Source organism: Xenopus laevis, chromosome 9_10S (assembly GCF_017654675.1).
Source record: "Xenopus laevis strain J_2021 chromosome 9_10S, Xenopus_laevis_v10.1, whole genome shotgun sequence".
Lineage (NCBI taxonomy): Eukaryota > Metazoa > Chordata > Amphibia > Anura > Pipidae > Xenopus > Xenopus laevis.
The window spans coordinates 20,974,544-20,999,484 of record NC_054388.1 but is presented as its reverse complement, the minus strand read 5'-3'; the positions used below and the strand labels follow the sequence as shown (position 1 = coordinate 20,999,484).

At 41.1% G+C, this 24,941-nt stretch overlaps 1 protein-coding gene across 1 annotated transcript in view; it reads left to right on the top strand.

Annotated features, from left to right (window-relative positions):
- The window catches only part of sdk2.S (sidekick cell adhesion molecule 2 S homeolog), a 410,822-nt gene that overhangs the window by 304,206 nt on the left and 81,675 nt on the right, over positions 1 to 24,941 (top strand). Inside the window, exons 4-5 of the mRNA XM_018238320.2 lie at positions 18,453 to 18,600; positions 22,522 to 22,655. Of these exons, the coding sequence (XP_018093809.1) occupies positions 18,453 to 18,600; positions 22,522 to 22,655 (282 nt within the window). The remainder of the gene's footprint in view (positions 1 to 18,452; positions 18,601 to 22,521; positions 22,656 to 24,941) is intronic.

Sequence of the window (24,941 nt, the reverse complement as noted above, 5' to 3'; positions counted from 1 at the left end):
TTTTTCAAAAGAGCAAACAGATTTAATTTTGAAATCTGACAGGGGGCTAGACATATTATCAGTTTAACAGGTGCCCCCAGTCACGTGACTTGTGCTCTGATAAACTTCAGTCATTCTTTACTGTAAGTTGGCGTGATATCACACCCCTCTCCCCCCCCCAGCAGCCCTTTCGCAATGACCAGGCAAAAGGATCTGAGATGACTGCCTACCAGCTGCATGCCAGGCACCCTAGGCAACCTGGGCGGTCACAGTGCTCAATTGGTGCACTCGCGTATGCGAGAATGAATGTGAAACGTGCGCATGCATGAATAGGCGCCTGCCAGAGTGCAGAAAGGTGACCAGAATCAGGGTAGGAGGCAGAGAAGGTACGTTCCTGGCGCCGCCCAACTTTGCGCCCTAGGATGTGCCTATTCTGTCTACCCCTAGTTCCAGCCCTGCTGCCTACACACCAATGTTACAACTAAAAAAATACATTTGTTGGGTTAGGCATGAAATAGTACATGTTAGCAAATTATTTGCAGTGTAAGCAGTGTAATTAAGAAATAAAAACTAAACCATAAAAACCATTAAAGAATCTCTTTAAGGTATGGTGACCCAAAATACAAAAAGACCTTTTACCTAGAAAACATCATGTCCTGAGCATTCTGGATAACAGGCCCCATACCTGTATACTCTCATTAACCTGCAGTTTAAAATCAGTTCAATGTGTAGGACTTCATTGTAAGGGCAATGGAGAACTGCCATGCTAAAAATCACTCAGGTGGCAGATCTCTTGGAGTTGCCCCTCTGCTGACTTGAATAGTAATCACTGGACCTTGCTGGTGCACTTGCATATCATGCAACTATTGATCAGAAGTACTATCAATTTATGTATATCCTTATCCACAAGTGTAGCAAAGTGTTCAGGTGATTACTATTTGAAACACTGTGAATTGGCCTTTGTACTATTATCCTAAGGCCTGATTTTTATTGTGATCATTCAATTTTTATTCTTTATATTTCTATTCAGACCCTCTTTTATTCTTATGGCATTCTACACAAATCTCTGCTGAGTCAGATATCCTAGCAACCTGTTAGCATCTGAAAGGGTTACAGAACAAAACAGGACACAAAGAAAAATGAAGAATGTCTTAGAATTTCTCTGTCTGCAACATATTAACAGTTTTCTGAACGTGTGAACGTTTCCAGGAATTCTGAGCTATTAGAACCACTAGTTTCTTGGTTGTTGAGGTTTGGAAGTGGATAGATTCCTACTGTTGCTCTTAATGAGAATACGATGGCCATAAAACATATTAGAAATTAAAATAACATTCCTTTTTAATTCCAAAGCCAAAGGCAAACAACACTCTTGTTTCTCTGGGCAGGAATGAATCACATCAATGGCTTTTCTCAGTAGGATGTGGAATTAGGATGAGGCAGCTGCAGGAATGTACTGTGTTTTTTTTATTTCAGATTGGCTCCCTTGCATAAAAAAACTTTTTCTCTCAAAAGAGTCAGAGCCCATGATTAAGGTGTTTATCAGTGGCACATTATCATACATAGTTATCATATCACCCCATAAGCGCCTCTTCTCCAGCGTGAACAACCCCAACTTGGCCAGTCTTTCCCCATAGCTAAGATTTCCCATACCTTTCACCAGCTTAGTTGCCCTTCTCTGCACCCTCTCTAATTCAGTAATGTCCTGTTTGAATGCTGGAGACCAAAACTGTGCAGCATATGCTAGATGGGGCCTAACCTTAGGTTAGGTTCCTACCTCATAGCAGAAATTAGCGGAACATTACCAAACAGTTTGAAAACTGTTGTTCCTTTCAAGGACTTTCACAAACCAAGTGATGCTGGTTTACGGTATTTCCAATTCAACCACATTCATTCTCAGTCTTTCACATTGTGCATTCAGACTCACATTTTAGCATACCCACATTCCCAACCGGTCATGGATTATCCATAGCCACAATCATTACACTAGCCTTCTCACTTCTTTGTCACCCTCCTGGGAGCTCACTCCCCACCTGTCTGCTTGACAGTGCAGCATTAATGCAATACCCGTCCATCCTCAAGACAGGAATTTTCCCATGACCCTTGCCAGAAGCCTTGATTTACTAGACCTAATCTATCTTTGTGCCCCTTCCTATGGCACGTCCGTTTGCTCTAAGTCATCTACTTCCTCATTTGGAGCGACCCATGCTAAATAGCCTATCTAACCCAGGGGTGTCCAACCTCTTGGCTTCCCTGGGCCACATTGGAAAAAGAAAAATTGTCTGGGGCCAACATGAAATACACAAACACTTTTGATTTGTAAAAGTAAAGAAAATACACAGAAAAGAACTACAATACCAGTTGGATAACCAGATGGAGCTATACACTGGAATATGGGACACCTGGATATTAAATAGACTTATTGTTATATTATTATGACGTTTCCTTGGGAATTTTCAATTCGACCGTTGATAAATCTGCCCCCTAGTGTTCACTCCACTGCTTTTACCCTGACCTTCTTTCCATCTACGCTATTGCCACCTCGTGGCCTAAAATACACATAATCATTAACAAAATAATTTTTCTAAACCTCCATTAAATCACATTAAAAATCGTGCATAACGTACAAATTGACATCAACATCACCCCCTAACAGTCTCCCCAGATTCAAATCTGTTGTACATATTCCTGCTCTTGCCTATGAGCTGATACTCAAAGTATTTTGCTCTGGTCCCCGAAAAGCAAAGTATATTGAACAAAAGCATTCTCTTCATTTTTAATGCTCTTTTAACTATTGCTTATCTTTATATATCTTTACACCATCACTGTGCATAAGACAAAAAGTCTTCCAGGGTGTTGATGGGAGTCCTAGTTTGTCAGCACCTAAAGGCTATTGATTTGAAATCCCTACTTTATATAAATAATGCTGCTTTATATAATCTGTGTTGCCCTTTACTACTTAAAATGTCTTAGAATCTAAGGCTATTCAGAGGATCTATGCCTCACAGTGTCTTCCAGCTGCAGTTGGCTCTTGGAGAATGCTGGTAGTTTATCACTCAATTGCAGGCCCGGACTGGCAATCTGTGGGTTCTGGCAAATGCCAGAGGGGCTGCTGTACGGCTCCATAGAAAGTCAGTATTTAGTGGGCTGGTGGTGGCTGTTTGGGCCTCTGTGTGCGCTGATTGGGCCTCTGTGTACCTGAAATGCCAGGGCCTATTTTAATTCTCAGTCCGGACCTGCTCAATTGTATCATACCACTATTATAAAACATATCAACAGTCTTCCTCAAGGTTTCACAGCTAAATGCTTAAACTACAAGAGGCTCAACGGCATCATTTTAATTAAAGTTCTGCTTTAAATTTCAGAAATAAGTTTAAAACAAATCAATAAGAATGCGTTTTCAGAGCAGTTCTGCATTTCTGACAGATCCACAAATAATAGGCATTCCAAATAAGCAGCTGGTTTGCATAAGTGGCCATCTAGCAGGAAGCACATGGCCTTGTTAACATGGCTGATAACATATGGAAACATTTCCAAACACCCTTTGCTGCTATAGCAGTGTTTCCTATGATATGAGTATACTATAACAACTGTTATAGGTGGCATATCTTATGGCCATAAGTTTTATTGCTCCCATCTTGTTCTACTCAAAGCCCCACCAGAGCAGTTTAGTATCACAATAGCCTTGGATATTATGATATTATGCTTGTTTCAATGCTCACATCCAGGTTATTAATAAACAAGTTAAAAAGGACCAATTACAGAGCCCTGCAGTACTCCACTAACAACACTGATCCAATTGGAAAACATTCCATTTATAAACACTCTTTGTAATCTATCCTTCAGCCAGTTCTCTATACAAGTGCAAATATTATATTCCAGGCCAATATTCCTTAAATAACCACCAACCGTTTGTGAGGCACTCAGGGCCGCCATCAGGGGGGGACAGGGGGGACAAGTGTCCAGGGCCCGGGCATGATGGGGGGCCCGGAAGTGCTGCACTTTTGAAAGAGCCGGGCCCCCTTCCGAGCGCAAAGATTTGCAAAAATGCGGAAGTGCCGACCAGCCCCGGAAGCGGCGAAAAGACCCAAAGTCACGAAAAGGAGGCGAAGTTGAAGTCATGAAGCCATGACTTCAATTCTTTAATTGACTTTAATTCTACTCAAACACCAATTTGTGTTTCTTTTTTTTTTAATCCCCTGGCCACCAATGTATTATTTTAATATTCTAAAGGCCCCTGCCACCAATGTTTTTTTTAAAAATTTTTTGGGGCCCCAATTTTTTTTTTAACTTGTAGGGGGTGGCCCTGGCACCAAAGTTTTTTTAAAAAAAAAAATGTTGGGGCCCCAATTTTTTTAACTTATAAGGGGGGACCTGGCACCAATGCTTTTTTAAAAAAAATACTTTTATGGGGGACCTGGCGCCAATGTTTTTTTTTTTTAAACTTATAAGGGGGCCCTGAACATCAATAGCTTTTAATAACTTGTGTGGGGGGGTTACTTTTTTAGCGCTGATCTGTGGTCTTTTTTGTGGACTGAGATGTGCAGTGGGCGGGGTGTGGGGCGGGGCCTAGCACCAGGGGGCCCCCGAAAATGTTGTTGTATGGGGCCCCCTGATTTCTAATGGCGGTCCTGGTGGCACTGTATCAAATGCTTTAGCAGAGTTTAAGTAGATCACATCCACTGTCATCCTAGAGACATGGCTCCCGCTCACTTCCTAATAAAAGCCAATTGAATTAGTTTGTTACACATAAAACCATGCTGGCACAAACCCACTATTTGCAATGTAATATAGTAACATAGAAAGTTAGGTTGAAAAAAGATACATGCCCATGAATTCAACCTTTTAAGTCTATATATAACCTTGATCCAGAAGACAAAAACAGTTTGACGCCTCTCCAATTGGAAAAATTCCTTCCTGTCTGAGAAAATCATTAATAGAGGCCAATCCAAATTTGAACTTGGTACCCGAGGGTGTATGCCATCTGGCCTAGGTGCTTTGTTCACATTAATTTTTAGTAAAGCATTATGAAACATATCATGAGTCAGCCACTGACTAGACGGAGGTGGGTCTGTGAACTTTGACTCCTGTATTATATATAATGAAGAAAAGAACTAATTTAGTACAGTATCTGTCACAACCATATTGGTACCATTATTTAAGGGGCCACACTCTCAGTCAGCATCTTTTTAATTTTAATATACTGTACATTAAAAACTTTTTGGGGTTAGGTTTTTGGGGTAGCCTCTCCTCTTCAGTGCCACATCCAAAATGGTGGCACACATAATCATCTCAAGGGAGATGGCGCTGGCATGGTGACATCATGTCATAGCCTGGCCAGGCCAGTCAGGTGCCCTAAGCAACCTGGTCGGTCGCAGTGCCAACTGGCCTTGCACACATGCGAATAGACGCATGTGGCCTCCCCACAAGTCTGGGCCTGAAGGAGGGGCTAGTAAAAGAAATAACTAATGTGCAGTTACAATGTACAGTATGTGCTGTCTGTAAAACCCTTTTCCCTATGGCTTAGGGGCAGAAAAAATTTTTGCTTTGAGTCCCAGTTATTTTAGTTATACTACTGTTGTGTCTAATGTGTGTCTTAAACATTATGGTGTGCTGAATTATAAATCACTTGTGTTGGGCAGCTGATTATCAAAAGTGCACATATTACATTTTAAGTTAAAACACAAAGCTTATTGGAGTATCATTTCCCTAATTTTCTTTATCACCTTTTTTGTATAAACAGCTGGACCATATTGTTTAACCGAGCGACTACAACTTAACCAGTCATAAAAAAACCTTTTATCTGCCACATCAAGCCTCTGCTTGAGAGATAAAATGGTTTAATAAAAGGAGTAGCTGATCCCAACTTCATCTGCCAAACGTTAGCATTTAATTACTCTTAGGGTCATTAAGCGGAGGGTAAAGGCGGGACGGTGTTTGGATACAGCCAAGAAAGCATAGCATTGATAAAGATTTAATAAGACAGCCGTACTAACGAGTATCACTAATGATGAAAATGTTAAAGGAAAATACTGCATGTTTTAATTACAACAATTACAGAGAGTTAAAGGGGTTGTTCACCTTTCAACACATTTTTCAGATTTTTCCATTATTTTCTACTTGTGAATGTAAAGTTACATTTTTTACTTTCTTATGTCTTTCTAAAGCAGCTCAATGGGGGAAGGGGGGATTTGCTAACTTTGTAAACTGTTCTACATTAATACTTTTAATTGGTACATTTATTATCTTTGGCCCTGCTGAGCAGAATGCCATCATTAAAGGCGGCTGTTAGAATTGATACAATAGTTGCTAATATTCCACAGATACTGCAGAGAAATGTATTAACAGACAGGGATTTTAAACTTAAATTCTGGAAAAACTGTAAAAAAAACTAAAAGCAACTGAAAAAGTCTATATTTCTGGTGACCAATCTGAAAACAATTGACCTGAAAAAAGTGTTTGGAAATTAAACAACCCTTTATTAAAGAGTTTCCTATCTAAGGCTGCTCTATATGTGTCATTGCTGTTTTAGAATCAGAGGACACAGCAACAAGTCTGTAACTTGTACTCTAGTCTACTTTCTTCAGCATAATGGCCCTCCAGAAAAGCAGTAGGGTGGAAGTCTATAAAGGCTGGGTGCCTTTCCAATATATATGTTTGAATTGGTTTTGGCCCTTTTAATATAAGATGTTAAAGATTTGCAATAATTGAGCAACACCAAAAGGGAACGCAAGATAGTGGGGGAAAAGCTTAAGGAGAAAACAGTGGGTTCTGCTCTTACAGGGGAATGTAATAAAAGTCGCAAAGAGCAAAACAATTCGCACCAATAAGACTAAAAATCCACATCTCGCAATGTAATATTGTTCGTTAAACTGTTATTGCATTGCGAATTTTAATTGCGCATTGCGAATTTTAATTGCGCACTCATAAGAAGTGCTTGAAGGTGTCGTAATCTTTTGGAGCAAACATAACGACTTTTTCAGTAAGAAGTTTTATTACATTTAGGGATGTAGTGAACGTCGGAAAAAATGTTCGCGAACATATTCGCGAACTTGCGTCAAAGATGCGAATAGACTTCAATGGGAAGGCGAATTTTAAAAGCTAGAAAAGACATTTCTGGCCAGAAAAATGATTTTAAAGTTGTTTAAAGGGTGCAACGACCTGGACAGTGGCATGCCAGAGGGGGATCAAGGGCAAAAATGTATCTAAAAAATACATTGTTGACACAGCGCTGCGTTTTGTGCTGTAAAGGGCAGAAATCACACTACATTTCTAAACTTGTGTAATAAACTGCTTTAAAACGTCCGGCGTCTACATGCCAATCAAGTCGTGTAAAGGTTACAGCCTGTTCACACGCAAAGACAAAACGCGGCGCTTACTGCAACGCAAAAAAACGCAAAGAGCTTTCATGAATGATACCGTCAAGTGAGCAAATAATAGTTTTTAATTACTAGTTGCTTGTCACCTCCAGGATGTTCGTCCTGTTGGTGGCAATATTTCTGTAGTGGTGTGTTTAGCAGTCACCGTGCTTGTGCGCACGTGCACGGTCAGGCAGAGGTAATTCAATGTACAGTGAAGTGAACCAAAAAACACTGATTCTGCAGTGTGGGCCCAGTTTTGGTCTACTTTATTGATCACCTGCGGTGACCATAAAAGATGCGATTTTGCCACTGTTGCAGAACCCTGAAAAATTAGGCATGTGTACTTTCCTGAAAAATTATGTTTTTTTTGTCGCAGCCACTGAAGCACAGAGGCCAGAAAAAATATGCCATATGAATGCTAAAAATATAAAAAAAAATTGTCGCAGCGACTGAAGCACAGAGGCCAGAAAAAATATGCCATATAAATGCTGAAAATAGTCATTTTTTTTGTCGCAGCCACTGAAGCACAGAGGCCAGAAAAAATATGCCATATAAATGCTGAAAATAGTCATTTTTTTTGTCGCAGTCACTGAAGCACAGAGGCCAGAAAAATATGCCATATAAATGCTAAAAATAGTCATTTTTTTTGTTGCAGCCACTGAAGCACAGAGGCCAGAAAAATATGCCATATAAATGCTAAAAATAGTCATTTTTTTTGTCGCAGCCACTGAAGCACAGAGGCCAGTAAAAATATGCCATATAAATGCTGAAAATAGTCATTTTTTTTGTCGCAGCCACTGAAGCACAGAGGCCAGAAAAATATGCCATATAAATGCTAAAAATAGTCATTTTTTTTGTCGCAGCCACTGAAGCACAGAGGCCAGAAAAAATATGCCATATAAATGCTGAAAATAGTCATTTTTTTTGTCGCAGTCACTGAAGCACAGAGGCCAGAAAAATATGCCATATAAATGCTAAAAATAGTCATTTTTTTTGTTGCAGCCACTGAAGCACAGAGGCCAGAAAAATATGCCATATAAATGCTAAAAATAGTCATTTTTTTTGTCGCAGCCACTGAAGCACAGAGGCCAGAAAAAATATGCCATATAAATGCTGAAAATAGTCATTTTTTTTGTCGCAGCCACTGAAGCACAGAGGCCAGAAAAATATGCCATATAAATGCTAAAAATAGTCATTTTTTTTGTCGCAGCCACTGAAGCACAGAGGCCAGAAAAATATGCCATATAAATGCTAAAAATAGTCATTTTTTTTGTCGCAGCCACTGAAGCACAGAGGCCAGAAAAAATATGCCATATAAATGCTGAAAATAGTCTTTTTTTTTTGTCGCAGCCACTGAAGCACAGAGGCCAGAAAAAATATGCCATATAATTGCTGAAAATAGTCTTTTTTTTGTCGCAGCCACTGAAGCACAGAGGCCAGAAAAAATATGCCATATAAATGCTAAAAATAGTCATTTTTTTTGTCGCAGCCACTGAAGCACAGAGGCCAGAAAAAATATGCCATATAAATGCTGAAAATAGTCATTTTTTTGTCGCAGCCACTGAAGCACAGAGGCCAGAAAAATATGCCATATAAATGCTAAAAATAGTCATTTTTTTTGTCGTAGCCACTGAAGCACAGAGGCCAGAAAAATATGCCATATAAATGCTAAAAATAGTCATTTTTTTTGTCGCAGCCACTGAAGCACAGAGGCCAGAAAAAATATGCCATATAAATGCTGAAAATAGTCATTTTTTTTGTCGCAGCCACTGAAGCACAGAGGCCAGAAAAATATGCCATATAAATGCTAAAAATAGTATTTTTTTTTGTCGCAGCCACTGAAGCACAGAGGCCAGAAACAATATGCCATATAAATGCTAAAAATAGTCATTTTTTTTGTCGCAGCCACTGAAGCACAGAGGCCAGAAAAAATATGCCATATAAATGCTAAAAATAGTCATTTTTTTTGTCGCAGCCACTGAAGCACAGAGGCCAGAAAAAATATGCCATATAGATGCTAAAAATAGTAATTTTTTTTGTCGCAGCCACTGAAGCACAGAGGCCAGAAAAACTCAGGATTTACCTGTCCAAAAAGTTTTGATTCAAATGAAACCAAACCAGTAGGGTTTGCACCCTAGTTTGTAACGGTGGCGGAGGGAGGAGGACGCTAAAGGACAGCTGTGTGTGGAGTCATGCGGCGTGCAGAGAAGGACAGCTGCATGGGGAGTCAGAACAAGTCTTCCGGCGTGCAGTAACCCTCCGAGATCCATGCCTCGTTCATTTTAATAAAGGTCAGGTAATCCACACTTTTGTGACCTAGGCGAGTTCTCTTCTCAGTTACAATCCCTCCTGCTGCACTGAAGGTCCTTTCTGAGAGGACACTTGAGGCGGGGCAAGACAAGAGGTTCATGGCAAATTGTGACAGCTCTGGCCACAGATCAAGCCTGCGCACCCAGTAGTCCAGGGGTTCATCGCTCCTCAGAGTGTCGATATCTGCAGTTAATGCCAGGTAGTCCGCTACCTGCCGGTCGAGGCGTTCTTTGAGGTTGGATCCCGAAGGGTTCTGGCGCTGCCTTGGACTGAAAAACATTTGCATGTCTGACGTTACAGAGTGGCCAAAGTGCATTGTCCTTGCAGGTGCGCTCGTGGCAGGATTACTGGCACCTCTGCCCCTGGAATGTTGATGAGTTTCTGAAGTGACATCACCCTTAAAAGCATTGTACAACATGTTTTGCAGGCTGGTTTGTAAATGCAGCATCCTTTCGGACTTGTGGTACGTTGGTAACATTTCTGCCACTTTATGCTTGTACCGAGGGTCTAGTAGCGTTGCGACCCAGTACAGGTCCTTCTCCTTAAGCCTCTTGATACGGGGGTCCTTCAACAGGCATGACAGCATGAAAGACCCCATTCTCACAAGGTTGTATGCAGAGGTATCCATCTCCGCTTCCTCGTTATCAAGGACTACATCATCCACGGTCTCCTCCCCCCAGCCACGTACAAGACCAGGGGTCCCCAAACGGTCACCACAAGCCCCCTGGGAAGCCTGCTCCTGTTGGTCCTCCTCCTCCACAAAGCCACCTTCCTCCTCTGACTCCACTTCTGACACCTCTCCCTGCGTTGCAGCAGGTGCCTGGGCTCGTTCTGGTGATTCCGACCAGAAATCGTGCGCTTCCTGCTCCTCGTCACGCTGGTCTACAGCCTCATCTGTCACTCGTCGCACGGCACGCTCCAGGAAGAAAGCAAAGGGTATTAGGTCGCTGATGGTGCCTTCGGTGCGACTGACCATGTTTGTAACCTCTTCAAAAGGGCGCATGAGCCTGCAGGCATCGCGCATAAGCACCCAGTAACGGGGGAAAAAAATCCCCAGCTCTGCAGATCCAGTCCTACCACCCAGTTAAAACAGGTATTCATTGACGGCTCTTTGTTGTTGCAGCAGACGTTCAAACATGAGGAGCGTTGAATTCCAGCGAGTCTGGCTGTCGCAAATTAAACGCCTGACTGGCATGTTGTACCGCTGCTGAATGTCAGCAAGGCGTGCCATGGCTGTGTAGGAACGTCTGAAATGGGCCGACACCTTCCTGGACTGCCTGAGAATGTCCTGGAATCCTGGGTACTTCGAGTTAAAACGTTGGACTATTAAATTCAGAACATGTGCCATGCAGGGCACATGTGTTAAATTGCCCAGTCTCAGTGCTGCCAACAGATTGCTTCCGTTGTCACACACCACTTTTCCGATCTTCAGTTGGTGTGGGGTCAGCCACCGATCGGCCTGTGACTGCAGAGATGACAGGAGTACAGATCCGGTATGGTTTCTGCTTTCCAGGCACGTCATCCCCAAGACAGCATGACAACGGCGTACCTGGCACGTCGAATAGCCTAGGGGGAGCTGGGGGTGCACTGGTGTGGAGGAGGAGGACCCAGCAGCAGAGGAGGAGGAAGCAGAGGAAGAAGACGAGGTAGAGAGCGAAGGAGGAGTAGAGGTGGTGGCAGAACCGCGTGCAATCCGTGGCGGTGACACCAACTCCACTGTTGTTGTTGAGCCACGCATTCCCTGCTTCCCAGCCATAACCAAGTTCACCCAGTGGGCAGTGTAGGTGACATACCTGCCCTGACCATGCTTGGAGGACCATGCGTCAGTAGTCATATGGACCTTTGCCCCAACACTAAGTGACAGAGATACGGTGACTTGGCTCTGCACATGGTGGTACAGGTGTGGTATTCCCTTCTTGGAGAAAAAATTGCGGCTGGGTACCTTCCACTGCGGTGTCCCAATTGCTACAAATTTGCGGAAGGCCTCAGAGTCCACCAGCTGGTATGGTAAAAGCTGGCGGGCTAAGAGTGCAGACAAGCCAGCTGTCAGACGCCGGGCAAGGGGGTGACTCGCAGACATTAGCTTCTTACGCTCAAACATGGCCCTCACAGAAACTTGGCTGGGGGCAGATGACTGGGAACTGGTGGTCAAGGTGGAAGGCGGAGTGGAGGGTGGTTCAGACGGGTCAAGGACAGCAGAGGTAGAGCAGTAAGATGCTGGACCAGAAGGAGGGTGGCTTTTAGTTTGTCTGCTGCCTTTGAGGTGTTGCTCCCATAGTGCTTTGTGCTTGCCGTTCATATGCCTTCGCATAGAAGTTGTACCTATGTGGGTGTTGGGCTTCCCAAGACTCAGTTTCTGACTGCACTCATTGCAAATTACAACGCTTTTGTCAGAGGCACACACATTAAAAAAATCCCACACTGCTGACCTATTTGAAGCTGGCAATCTGGCGGTAACAGTAGAAGTTGGCGGCAATGGCGGGTGCGTTGGCCGGCTGACCACAGGTGGCGATACATGTTGTTGCCCTACTGTTCCCTGCGAGCTGTCCTCCCTGCTTCTTCTAAGTCTTATTCTCCTCCTGCCTCTCTGACTCTCCGTCTCTCCATCTGAACTATCCTCCTCTTGCTCTCTTCTACTGGGCACCCACAAAACATCAATCTCCTCATCATCATTCTCCTCAGATGCATCAATTTCTTCTAACAGCTCACAGAAGGAAGCAGCAGCGGGGACCTCCTCATCACTCATTATGTCCATCTCTGTTGTGTTGTCTGCCAGAATTATATCTGGTGTAACGTCCTCATCTCCTTCATCTTCTTCTGCCAATAATGGTTGCGCATCACTCAGTTCAAAAAACTCATGTGTAAATAACTCCTCTGACTCCAGTGAAGAAGGGGCGCCGGTGGTGGAGGAAGTGTTACGTGGGGTGCCCATAGCAGAGGAGGTTGAGGATGTTGTGGCAAAGTTAGAAACGGTAGAGGATGGGGTGTGCTGTGTAAGCCAGTCAACTACCTCTTCAGCATTTTGGGAGTTCAGGGTAATTGCCTTTGTAAAACTGGGCAATTTCCTAGGGCCACAGGATAGCATAGCAGCACGGCCCCTAGTGCCTCTGCGTGGCGGCCTGCCTTTGCCTGGCATTTTTTTTTAAACAACAACAACAACTCAGGTGGTGTTTCTGGAGACGGTATTATTATTGATATTTAGACAGAATGTGAACAAGCTCACACAGCTAGGTGGCAGTTGTTTGAAAAATGAAGAACACACTGGGCAAACAATGCCTGCAAGGTCAACGTATACACTACAGCAGTGGATACGGAATATATTATTGCTGCTTGAAAAACGTCACTCAGGTGGTGTTTCTGGAGACGGTATTATTATTGATATTAAGACAGAATGTGAACAAGCTCACACAGCTAGGTGGCCGTTGTTTGAAAAATGAAGAACACACTGGGCAAACAATGCCTGCAAGGTCAACGTATACACTACAGCAGTGGATACGGAATATATTATTGCTGCTTGAAAAACGTCACTCAGGTGATGTTTCTGGAGACGGTATTATTATTGATATTTAGACAGAATGTGAACAAGCTCACACAGCTAGGTGGCCGTTGTTTGAAAATGAAGAACACACTGGGCAAACAAATTGAAACAATGCCTGCAAGGTCAACGTATACACTACAGCAGTGAATACGGAATATATTATTGCTGCTTGAAAAACGTCACTCAGGTGGTGTTTCTGGAGACGGTATTATTATTGATATTAAGACAGAATGTGAACAAGCTCACACAGCTAGGTGGCCGTTGTTTGAAAAATGAAGAACACACTGGGCAAACAATGCCTGCAAGGTCAACGTATACACTACAGCAGTGGATACGGAATATATTATTGCTGCTTGAAAAACGTCACTCAGGTGGTGTTTCTGGAGACGGTATTATTATTGATATTAAGACAGAATGTGAACAAGCTCACACAGCTAGGTGGCCGTTGTTTGAAAATGAAGAACACACTGGGCAAACAAATTGAAACAATGCCTGCAAGGTCAACGTATACACTACAGCAGTGGATACGGAATATATTATTGCTGCTTGAAAAACGTCACTCAGGTGGTGTTTCTGGAGACGGTATTATTATTGATATTTAGACAGAATGTGAACAAGCTCACACAGCTAGGTGGTCGTTGTTTGAAGAACACAGTGGGCAAATAATGCCTGCAAGTGCACTACTATTGGTGCACTACTATGAAGAACAGCAAACAGCACTGGACACGTTAAAGAACAGTGAGATAAGTAAAATAAAAAAAAATATATATATATTAAAAAAAAATTACTCTGGTTGGTGCTGAACTACTAGGAGCAGCACACCAGTCCCACTCCCCACCCCAACACAGCTAGACTAATAGCACTGGGCTCTTATAGTAGCAACTAGCAAAGTAAAAAAACAAAAAAGAAAATAAAAGCAGTCCTTACAAGGACTATTGGGTTACAGGCAGCAGTCAGCAGATGAGAGATCAGCAGCAGTGCCCACAGCAGCTACACACAGAGCACTGCAGTAGAAGGTAGATTACTAGCCAGCAAAGCTACCTAACCTAAAATGTCCCTCAAATCCCTGCAGAGTTCTGTCCCTACAATACAGAGCAGTATCAAGTCGATTACTAGCCAGAAAAGTTACTATCAACTGTCCCTCAAATCACTAACAGCTCTCTCCCTACACTAGCTCTTCCAAGCACACACAGGCAGAATGAAAAAACGCTGCAGGGCTTCAGTTTATATATGGAAGGGGAGTGGTCCAGGGGTGTGGGGGTGGTCCAGGAGGGAGAGCTTCCTGATTGGCTGCCATGTATCTGCTGGTCTGGGGTGAGAGTTCAAAAATAAGCGCCAGCTATGGCGAACCCAAATTGGCGAACGTCGCGCGACGTTCGCGAACATTCGGCGGACGCGAACACCCGATGTTCGCGCGAACTAGTTCGCGGGCGAACAGTCCGCGACATCCCTAATTACATTGACTGCGCATTGGCGCAAACTATAAAATTCGCAAACGGTCTTTCACTGTCGGAAGTGGCCGCTAAACAGTTTCCGGGCTTGCAAAAGCTATATTAAATTCGCACAAAGCAAAATTTGTTCGCGCAAAGGCATAACTTTTCGCATTGCGAATAGTTTTTCCGTTAGCGATTTTTATTACATTCCCCCGTTATCGTTCTGTTATTCTTATTAATGCAGTGAGCCTCTGACTCTGACACTGGCACACAGAAATGTTTAGAGTTTTTGCTGATTTCCATGCCATACAGCCTAAACAGTCTTCATAATCTGAAGCTCATCATCTATATTTCAGACATTACTGGGTACATTTTATTATCTTGTTGACTCCATTCATAATTGTACAAAAATCCTACTGTATTGTCCCTCATTGGCTTAACTTAAGTTGCCTCTTGTAAAAAAAAAGCTCTTTACTAGTGGTGGGCGAATTTATTTGCCAGCCATGGTTTTGCAGTGAAATTACAAATTTTGCAAAAAAATTTGGAGAGAAAAAATGCCCATGAGAAAAAACGCCCCAAAAAAAAGCCTATTGACTTTAATGCATTTAGACAAAAAAAAGTCACCATAAGAAAAAATTACCATGAACTTTAATCCGTTATGACAAAAGTCCGCCATAAGAAAAAACACCCATTGACTAGAATATAATGCACTGCTGCCCTGCTTTGTTAAAAGTTATGTGTTTGCTTTAGAAAGGCTAATATAGTTTATATGATTAGGCTGTTTGTAGCCATGCGGGCAGCCATTTAAGCTGAAAAAGGAGAAAAGACAAAGGATACTTTGGAGATAACTGATAAGCTTTGTAATAGAATACAATGGTATTCTGCAAAGTGCGTCTGTTATCTGCTAAGTAACCTGAGTCTTGAAAGACTGCCCCCATGGCTACATAGCAGCTTGTTTATATATAAACTATAGTTGTGTTTCTGAAGTAAATATACCAGCTTTACAGGTGCAGGGAAACAGTATATTATGTTTTAATTATTTTAATACACTTTACTTTTTTGGAGTTACTGTTCCTTTAAATGTGCCAGTACAAATCTTGGGGTTATTGTAACATACAGTAGAGTCCTGTGCGGGTCCATTTTTTGGGACCCATACCCGCTTTACAAGTTCCTCTAACTCCTCTCTAGACCCCCCCCCTTACGTACATGTATACATGTGTATACATGTAGCGCTATATAAAAAAATATATAAATACAGGGCTTGCATGCATCATCACAGGCACAATCATTAGCAGACCAAAAAATAAGGCATTGATGCCTTGAAAAATAAGGCATTATATATTGATGTGGTCATGGCACATTGGCAAACATTCCCTAGCTTTTCTAATTGGAAGGAATTAGTAGTTGACCCCCAGTGCCAGTGAAATTAGCACATAAATAAGTATCTCTTGAGCATCAAACAAGTATTCTACCGCTAAACAGAACCTGCACTTGGTTATGCCCTAACTGCAACCAGAATGTTTGCATAATAGAACTTTGTGCATTTAATTCATTAATGAGACTGGAAAATGTTCTCATTTCATATGTACATGCTTAATAAACTTGCACTATTGAATCTTTCAGTGCTTCCTGACTTGTTCTCGGGTAAATGCATTTCGCTTTCTGAGCTGCATTTACTGTTTTAATTTTGCACTTAAAAGAAGCAACACACTTGTTTTATGATTTGTTCTCTGGTAAATGCCTTTCACTTTCTGAGATACATTTACTGTTTTAATTCTGCACCTAAAAAAAAGCAACACACTTATTTTATGATTTGTTCTCTGGTAAATGCCTTTCACTTTCTGAAATGAATTTTGCTGTTTTATGTTTGTGAAGATTTTCACTCATCCAGGTCATAGTATATCTGTAGTAATAAGTCAAATCAACTGGACTCTTGTGCTTTGGGTTTGGGTCTTTTGCTTCCTTAGTGTGTTGCTGGGTTTAAAGCAGACAGAAATGTGTTGTTTATTTAAAACAAAGCTTAGAAGGATTTTTTAATGAACACCGCATTCCTGTCTGCTTTAAACCCAGCAACACACTAAGGCAGCAACTGGTTCACCCAAAAGACCCAACCCCAAAGCACAAGAAGAGTAACATTGTGTATGCAGTGCGGTGAGGAGTGTTCTGATTTGTATGTGGGAGAAAACAAACAACCGTTACACAAACGTATGGTGCAGCAAAGAAGAGCCAGCTCCTCTGGTCGGGACTCAGCCGTGTACCTACATCTAAAGGAAAAAGAACACAGGTTTGAAGACTGCCAAGTCCAGAATCTAGACCAGGAGAACAACTGGTTTAAAAGAGGTGTTATAGATGGAAAAACCAAGTTTGAATAGAGGCGGGGGGGGTTGCAACATCTATTGTCTTCCACATACAATGCTCTTCCTGAAAGGTTTAATAACACCAAGGTTCAGATTTATCAAGGGTCGAAATTAATTTTCAAAGTAAAAAACTTTTTGGGTATTTCGGCCATCGACTTTGATTTGAATTGAAAAAACGTTGAATATTCGACCACTCGAAAATCGAAGTACTGTCTCTTTAAAAAAACTTTGACTTCGCCACTTCGCCACCTTAAACCTGCCGAATTACTGTTTAGCCTATGGGGGACCTCCTAGAACCTATCTGAGGCTTTTGGGCAAGTTTTGAGAAGTCAAAGTTGTTTTTGTAAAATCCTTTGTATCGTTCAATTCGAAGGATTAAATCGTTCGATGGTATGATTTTATACAAGGCCGTTTTTGCTGTAAAAAATACTTTGAAGCAATCAAATTCTTGATAAATATGCCCCATAGTATCTCCAATCATGCTAATACAACCAACACCTAACTTCATGACATCCTTGCTGATTATGATAGATTATGCTGATTGGAGCAACATTCCATGATATTTATTCCAAAAAGATCTTGTGTACAAGTCATTCTGAATTGAGAAAGCCAGTCGGATGACTGGTGAAACGTCTTCAAGAAAAACACAGCAAGTCCAGTTAATTTGACTTATTACTACAGATATTTAGCTGTTTTAGTTGTGTACCTTTAAAGAAGCAGCACACATTTACTTAATGATTTCCAGAAATAAATTCATGGAAAAGGGGCAAACAATGCATCTATGCATATTAATAGAACATTTTGATTTGAATCTTGGCCCTATTGTCAAAATGAAAGGTGGTTCCATTGTATTTATTTTCTCTGATTGCATGGATTATAATGTGCAGAAATCACCTGTATGACTGAGACTGACTGAGGACAATACTATGTGTTACATTTCAGCATTTTAACAGCCTATAATTATAAATATTAATATGAATTGTTAGTAGGTGGAATATGGAGTGAAAAAATCACAGTAGAGAAATTTCTGTGCTAAAATCATGAAACCTGAATCACGAAGTATGTTATTGTTGCAAAGTCTGTAAAAATCATGGAAATAAGCTTTCTTTGTATTTTTATCCCTCTTCCATAGATAAACGGTACCATAAGCTTCTTAAAGAGAACCAATGATAGTAAAATTGCTTCCCCAAACAGAGGAATTAATATTATTTTCGCTAACAAACGCTCCTGCCAAGTGCCATGTTTGGTCACAGTTAAATGGTAGTCAAAATATTGGGCAACTGGGCCCACCCCAACTTTCTTTATTCATAATTTTCAACGAGTAGTTTTAGACTAGTCAGTCATGCATTCCAATTGCCGGTTTAGTAGAATTTCACAGGGAATATGTCAAATAATCAGAGACCTTTGAAGACTGTGGGATTATATTATTTATGTGGGTATATATTTACTGTATATTTGTCTTGTATTCATATTTCAGATATGGGCAACTTTGAAGACAGCGATACTTCCCTATCTGTTTCTCATGGAGATGCGGCTGTAATCAATGCTCCCAACATTGCCAGCTTTCCCCAACCCCAGGTGACATGGTTCAGGGATGGTAGAAAGATCCCATCCAGCAATCGTATGTAAGTGAAAAGTTATTATTTCAGTGTACTTTTACAATTTTGTTCAGAGTTCAGGCCCAGGTGCGATCGCACCTCCTGCACTTCTACATTTTTCAGGGGACCAGGATAAAATTCTGGGAAAATTAAAAATCAGGGAAATTTGTTAAAGCAACTTATTCTTCAAGTACCGAAAGGATATGTGCAATAAGGGTCAGTTTTACTTTAAAATAGAATATTTGCTGTTAAAGGGGACCTGATACCCAATCTATCATGTTAGTTGAGCAAAATAAAATTTACTTTGAATACAAATATTATTTACATTTTGTTTCCTTTGGTTTTGGAATTACACAATAACAGCTAAATAATCCTAAAGCTATTTGTAAAATTATGACTAGGCAGCTGCTGGTATATAGTAATTGGTGCATCAATGGTCATTTGTAGACCCCTTGTGGGCAGTACCATATATGTATTCATCAATGTTTTTATGTTTATATATGTTTTCACTTGGTTTTTAGGAGCACTTATGGGTAGTGATGGGCGAATTTGCGTTGTTTCACTTCGGCAAAAATTTCACAAATTTCCTGCGAAATTCGTGAAACTGCGAAAAATTCACGTAACGGTGCCGGTGTCTGTTTTTTTCGACACCGGTGTCTGTTTTTTTTGAAGCCAGCAAATTTTTGCGGCCGTATCTCAAATTTATTCGCTGGCTGCGAATCACGCAGATTCGCTGCGAATTTGCGCCTGGCAAATAAATTCGCCCATCACTACTTAAGGGCTTTTAAAAAATCACTTTTGTAAAATTTGACTTTGGTATATTTAGACTCTCACTCCTTGGATGCATTTTGTACTCCATACTTAGACATATTGGCCAGATTTTGTCTTTTATTTATTAACTTATCTGGTACCCCAGGCCAGTGTTCCTATTAGCAACTGCACTAGTCCAGGGTTGATTTCCTCCCTTCTCCTTTCTTTAAAATTCAACATCCAGAACATGCACAGTATAGTGAAAAGCTGTCTGTTTTCTTAAAGTCCGCATGCGCGCCTGCACAAAGAAGGATGGAAAGAGATCTCTTGCAAGTGCCCTGGCCAGTGAAGTTTTCTGCTAACAGGAGCACTGGCCCGGGGTATCAGGTAATTCATTACAATTTTTGGGGTGCACTATCATTTGGACCCCCCTCCTATTGGATTTCAGCTTTCATTCTATTTTAAAGCTTTGTGCATGGACTTTTCAGAACACACTTGAAAAAAGGCCTGTGATGCAAGAAAAATGTCATGTGGGTTGCAATAAAGTTACATACTTACATAGTAAAGCTGAAAAAAAGACCAAAGTCCATCAAGTTCTACCCTACCCCCTACCTACAAATGAAATTCAGCATCCCCCATACATATACATGCTCACACCAGCCACCCCATACACTCATATAAACTGCAAAGACTAATATCTATACTAATTGTAGATTTTAGTTTCACAATAGCCTTTGATATTCTTGTCAAAGAAATTATCAGGCCACTCTTAAAAGCATTAACAGAACCAACCATTACAATGTTATCCAGCAGGGCATTCCACATCCTCATTGTCCTCAAAGAACCACCTATGCTGCGTTTCAGCAGTGATTCTGAGTTTGTCCTTCAGTACCTCTCATTTTTGTTACCTGTTGGATCATTCAGTGCCAAAGACAGAGCACCAATGGGACTAGCTACAAGACACAATATCTTCTGTCTCGAGTATAATACTAGTGTGAAGGATAACATAGCTTGGATGTAAATTGGCGAGACGAGACTGTGGTCAGAAACCTCCCTGAAACCAGCCCTGGGAGGTTGATGGCTGCTGCTGTGCCTCAGGTCCCTTCCTACCTCATGTGTCTAACCCTTAATATTGTGCTTTAGCACACTCCATGGTGGCCAGGAAGACATCTGTTGCGTATTAGCTTGTATTTTGCCAAAATGATGCTCTTTTAATCTAAATGTCATCAGGGTTTGGACAGATATTGACTAGGTCTGTGTTTATCACACAAATCTCCATATATTGACTGGGTCTGGGTTTTTGTCTGCATGTTTTTTGTTGTATATGGCAAACCTAATTTTTAGCTCTAAGGACAGAGACCCTTGCCACAAGAGGTACAAATGGTAGGGATTATGAATTCTACCATGGGTCCCAAGCATGGAGGAAAGGGGGCTTAGGCACTTTCAAGTTATTCCTCTGCTGGCAGCATTTTAAGATAGTAGTTGGCCAAGTTTTTCCCACCATGTTGTAAGAGTTAGGGCAGAGACTAATCTCCCCTGCCTTCCCGCCGGCTAGAATGCAAATCCCCGGTGGGATGGCACTCGGAGCTCTTCATTTTCTGAAGTTGCCCCATTTTCCTTGTGAGGCAGCTTTGGGAAGATTAGTCGCTATGAAAAAGATAAGATTTGTTGTTGGGCGATTTATCTCCCCTAATCTGGCCTTGTGTCTCTGTCCTAACTCCAATTCATAATCCCTACCATTTGTACCTCTTGTGGCAAGGGTCCAGGAGGAGTTAAAACTGACATAAGTGTTCTTACAGTGTCCTTACCTCTTCTACTAGGCTTCTCTGCAGGTGCAAATTCTAAGTCTGTGGCTTGAATAGAACTATGTAAACAAGAAGGGGTTAAACAAATATTTTCATAGAAGGTTAAATCAATGTGCACTTTGCTAATAAGCACAAGCTGTATTCTGTCACCCATCGTATCCAGCTCCCTGTTAAGTTAAACAAGCCATATTTGTTATTTTAATAAACATCATGGTACAGTTGACATTCTAAGCAAAGTTTGCATTCCTTCTAGTATATCTCAACCTGTCACACACCAAGCTAATCCATCCACAGATTGGATGGTTCTAATGAATCAGTCACACAGTCAGTCTTATCTCTCTAATTGCAGAGAATTATTATCCAGATGATCTGTCAGGAGGTCCCCAGTGTGAGAGCCTGAGCCGGGAGATATCTGTAAGGAGAGGTGCCAAAAGAGCATGCTAGTTTATGAAAGAGGGCACCAAGCTTAGAGACATGAAAGCTTAGATATTAATTTCCATCCAATACATTCCCTTCCATTATAGTGATATTCTATTTCAGGAAACCTGGAATGATTAGCCCTGTGTGTCATGCCTGTGCCCGTTCATGGCAGATCATGCAGGCAAATTCTCAGTTGAACTTCATGTTTTATTTCTCTTTTGGTAGAAATCCCAACCCTCATAAAATCCCTGCAGTATATCAGGGCAGCGCATACATTATATATGAGTGTATGGAGTGACTGTGAATCAGGTATGAATTACAGGCTCCCATTGCTTCTGTACTGAGTATGATGAATAACAGCAACAATGGCAGTGCGATATTTATTATTCATTAATTTTTTGAATTATTACATCCATGGGGTTGCAGATTTTCTACAACTGCTTTCTACAATGAATTTTCTGTTAGGTCCCCCCCATAAACAGAAATATTGGCAGATTTCCTGAGTCTCCATCTAAGAAGTACAACCCTCCTCTTCCTGGTCCAGATACAGCTCATTTCCTCAGGGTAGGGTTGTGTACGCAAATTTGTACTCTGCACCCTGGCATCAGTGCCCAGTGAACTGCTCATGTGTAGTGATCTGGAACACTTAAAGAAAGAAGATCTTCCACCTTGTAGATGGCTTGACCTACATGGCTAGTAGCGCTTTTAATATAATAAAGCAATTTCTGCTCTTGGAAAAAAGTATGAGAAACCTTAAATTATGTCAAGGAAGCCTTTCAGCTTCAGAGTTCTGTGCTTTATAATAATTTGTCTCCATTACAATCTACAACCTATTCATGTAGTGCTCAAGTATTGTTGTTGTTGACAGCATTAAATTCATGTGCTTACAGGTCGGGGAGCTGATAATAATGTAACTCTCAAACCAATGAATAATTCCAAGCTGTAATTTTGTGATGTTTTTTTTCTTTCTCAGAGCCATCACCAAAAGCAATACATTAGTGATTTTGTCCAGCGTGGCTCCAGATACCGGGCGCTACTATGTGCAGGCTGTCAATGATAAGAATGGTGACAACAAAACTAGCCAGCCCATCACTCTAACTGTGGAAAGTAAGTAAAAAGCTCAGTGTGAGGGCAGAACATCTTTGATCACTATCTGACCTTGGTTCTTTCTGGCCTGCTTAAAATAAATTTTGTAGGAAAGCTAAGATTGCCTTTTGCATTGAGAAGGGCTGGGTCGGAAGCTGTGTAACTCAGCAATCAGTCATAAAGATATTGTTTGGCATATCACCTTGCAGTGCAGTTCTGTGAGCATCCAACTAGAGATCTGTCATCTCTAAGGTATTTGAGTTTTTTTGCCCAAAAGCTGCTTTACTTATGAGAACATAAACAGTAATGCATCTTCAACATGAGCATTGAGTATCTGCTCAGATGGTGCCCAGATGGTACACCTGGGGAATAGGTTGGGTGCTAGAGCCATATTCCTTACTTATGGTCATAAGCACTCATTTATAAGTATAGTCTGACAGCCTACAGCTCATTACTAATAAATGAGTATAGTCTGCATCCGAAAAGTCAATTTTGACGCTGGCGTTAAAGTCAATGGGCGTCCAAATAATGTTGACGTGCAGCGATTTTGACACGAGGGACTTTTTAGACACGTGTCCAAAATACTTTGACGCCGGTGAATTTTCGCGGGAGATTTGCAAATTTATTCCCCAGGCGAAATTATTCGCCCATCACTAATTAGTTTGTAAATAGTTTGTTCTAGAGGGATTTGGGCTAAATCATATGGGTTTCAACTGTACACAATTACCAGAGATTATGGTTTATTTGATAATCCAATGGCCATATTGAAGATGCGTTATATTCATCTATATGAAGGCACACTGGTGAGCATTTTAACTTAATAGCTCCTCTAACATAGTTAGATGATTGTTAGAGGAGGACATTGTAAGGTAGAAGCAAATCGATAGCAATGGGAGAAGATAAACGTCAAGACATCACAAGTAAAGAAAAATATAAGTGGTTTAATCATGGATTTTGCAGGCCGGCAGAAAAGCTGCTGATACAGCACAGAGAACAGGACTGTGACTGGTTTATTGTAGGCCAAGAGAGAGTTGCACAAAAAGAATTAATGGGCCATAGCAGGACGCCTCTGGGAAACTACCAGTCCAATGAGTCCTGAATGGCAGAGGGTAGAGACGCTGACAGCGCTTATATTGTACCTCCTTCCTATAACTTTCTGTGCAACCTGGCTTATAAAGCAGTTTCTCTCTCCAAATTCTTTCTGTCAGATGTAGTATTGGATATCACTGAAGTGCAGAATAATATGGTTTGTTTACAAATATTTACTGTATAAATTATAAAGTCTACATTCCTACCCCACATAATCCCCAAACTTTCAGAATAAGATACATCCTAAACATGTATTGAAAATACTTATTAGTCATTGCCCACTAAGCCCCCTGTACTTACTGGGCCCCAGGAGTTGCAGAGTCCGCTTCCTCTATAATTAAGGACCTGGGATTAATGTAATAATCACACTGCCATACCAAACATTTGGCACACATAACTGAAGCCAAATTCAGAAACAACAATAATATATGAGCCAATGCCCCTTTGCAGGGGTTTTTATTAGCCACAGCACTTGGGAAAGACAACTCAACATATACCTATGTGTCATATGCAGCAACCTCCATGGCATCTTTTAAACATATTTCCTTGTCTTATTATTAAATCATTACTTTGCCCTTAGCAATGATGCAAAAGTAATGTAAATGTACTTAGCATCTTAGTAGTAGTCCAGATGGCTGATAATATTTCCATGTTCCATTTCTTATGTAGCAATCAGGTGCAAGAATGTGTTTGCTAGCTTTTTAGGTTTCATGGGGAATGTTAAATGAAAAGCAGGCAAGTTTGTCCCTGTTAAAGCAAAAGGAAATATAAGTACTAAATGGAAAAAAGGCAATGAGGGATTAGGAAAAAAACTCAAGGCTAATGGGTATATTTATTAATATGCACGTTTCATTTTACACTAAAAAAAAATCCAACATTTAGCATAAAATTAATGGAATATTTATGAACCTGCGGTGGGTAAAACACAGATGATTTTCTATTTTTCCATCCACCTAAGTTTTACACCACAGGAGTGCTTGACTACTCTATTATTATGCACCACTATAGACTTGGAAATTTCCACTGAAAAAAAAGGAAACAGGTGCATGGAGAAAAGTTGAATAGAAATGGGAGCAGTTATTAAACTGCATGAGCCACACAATTTTCTTGTGAAATTTTAGTAACTAGACAGAGTTCAAATGAATAGTACTGTCCAATAAACAGCTGATTTTATGTAATTTGAAGCATCATTTTACTGTGGGGTGAGTCGTATTCTCT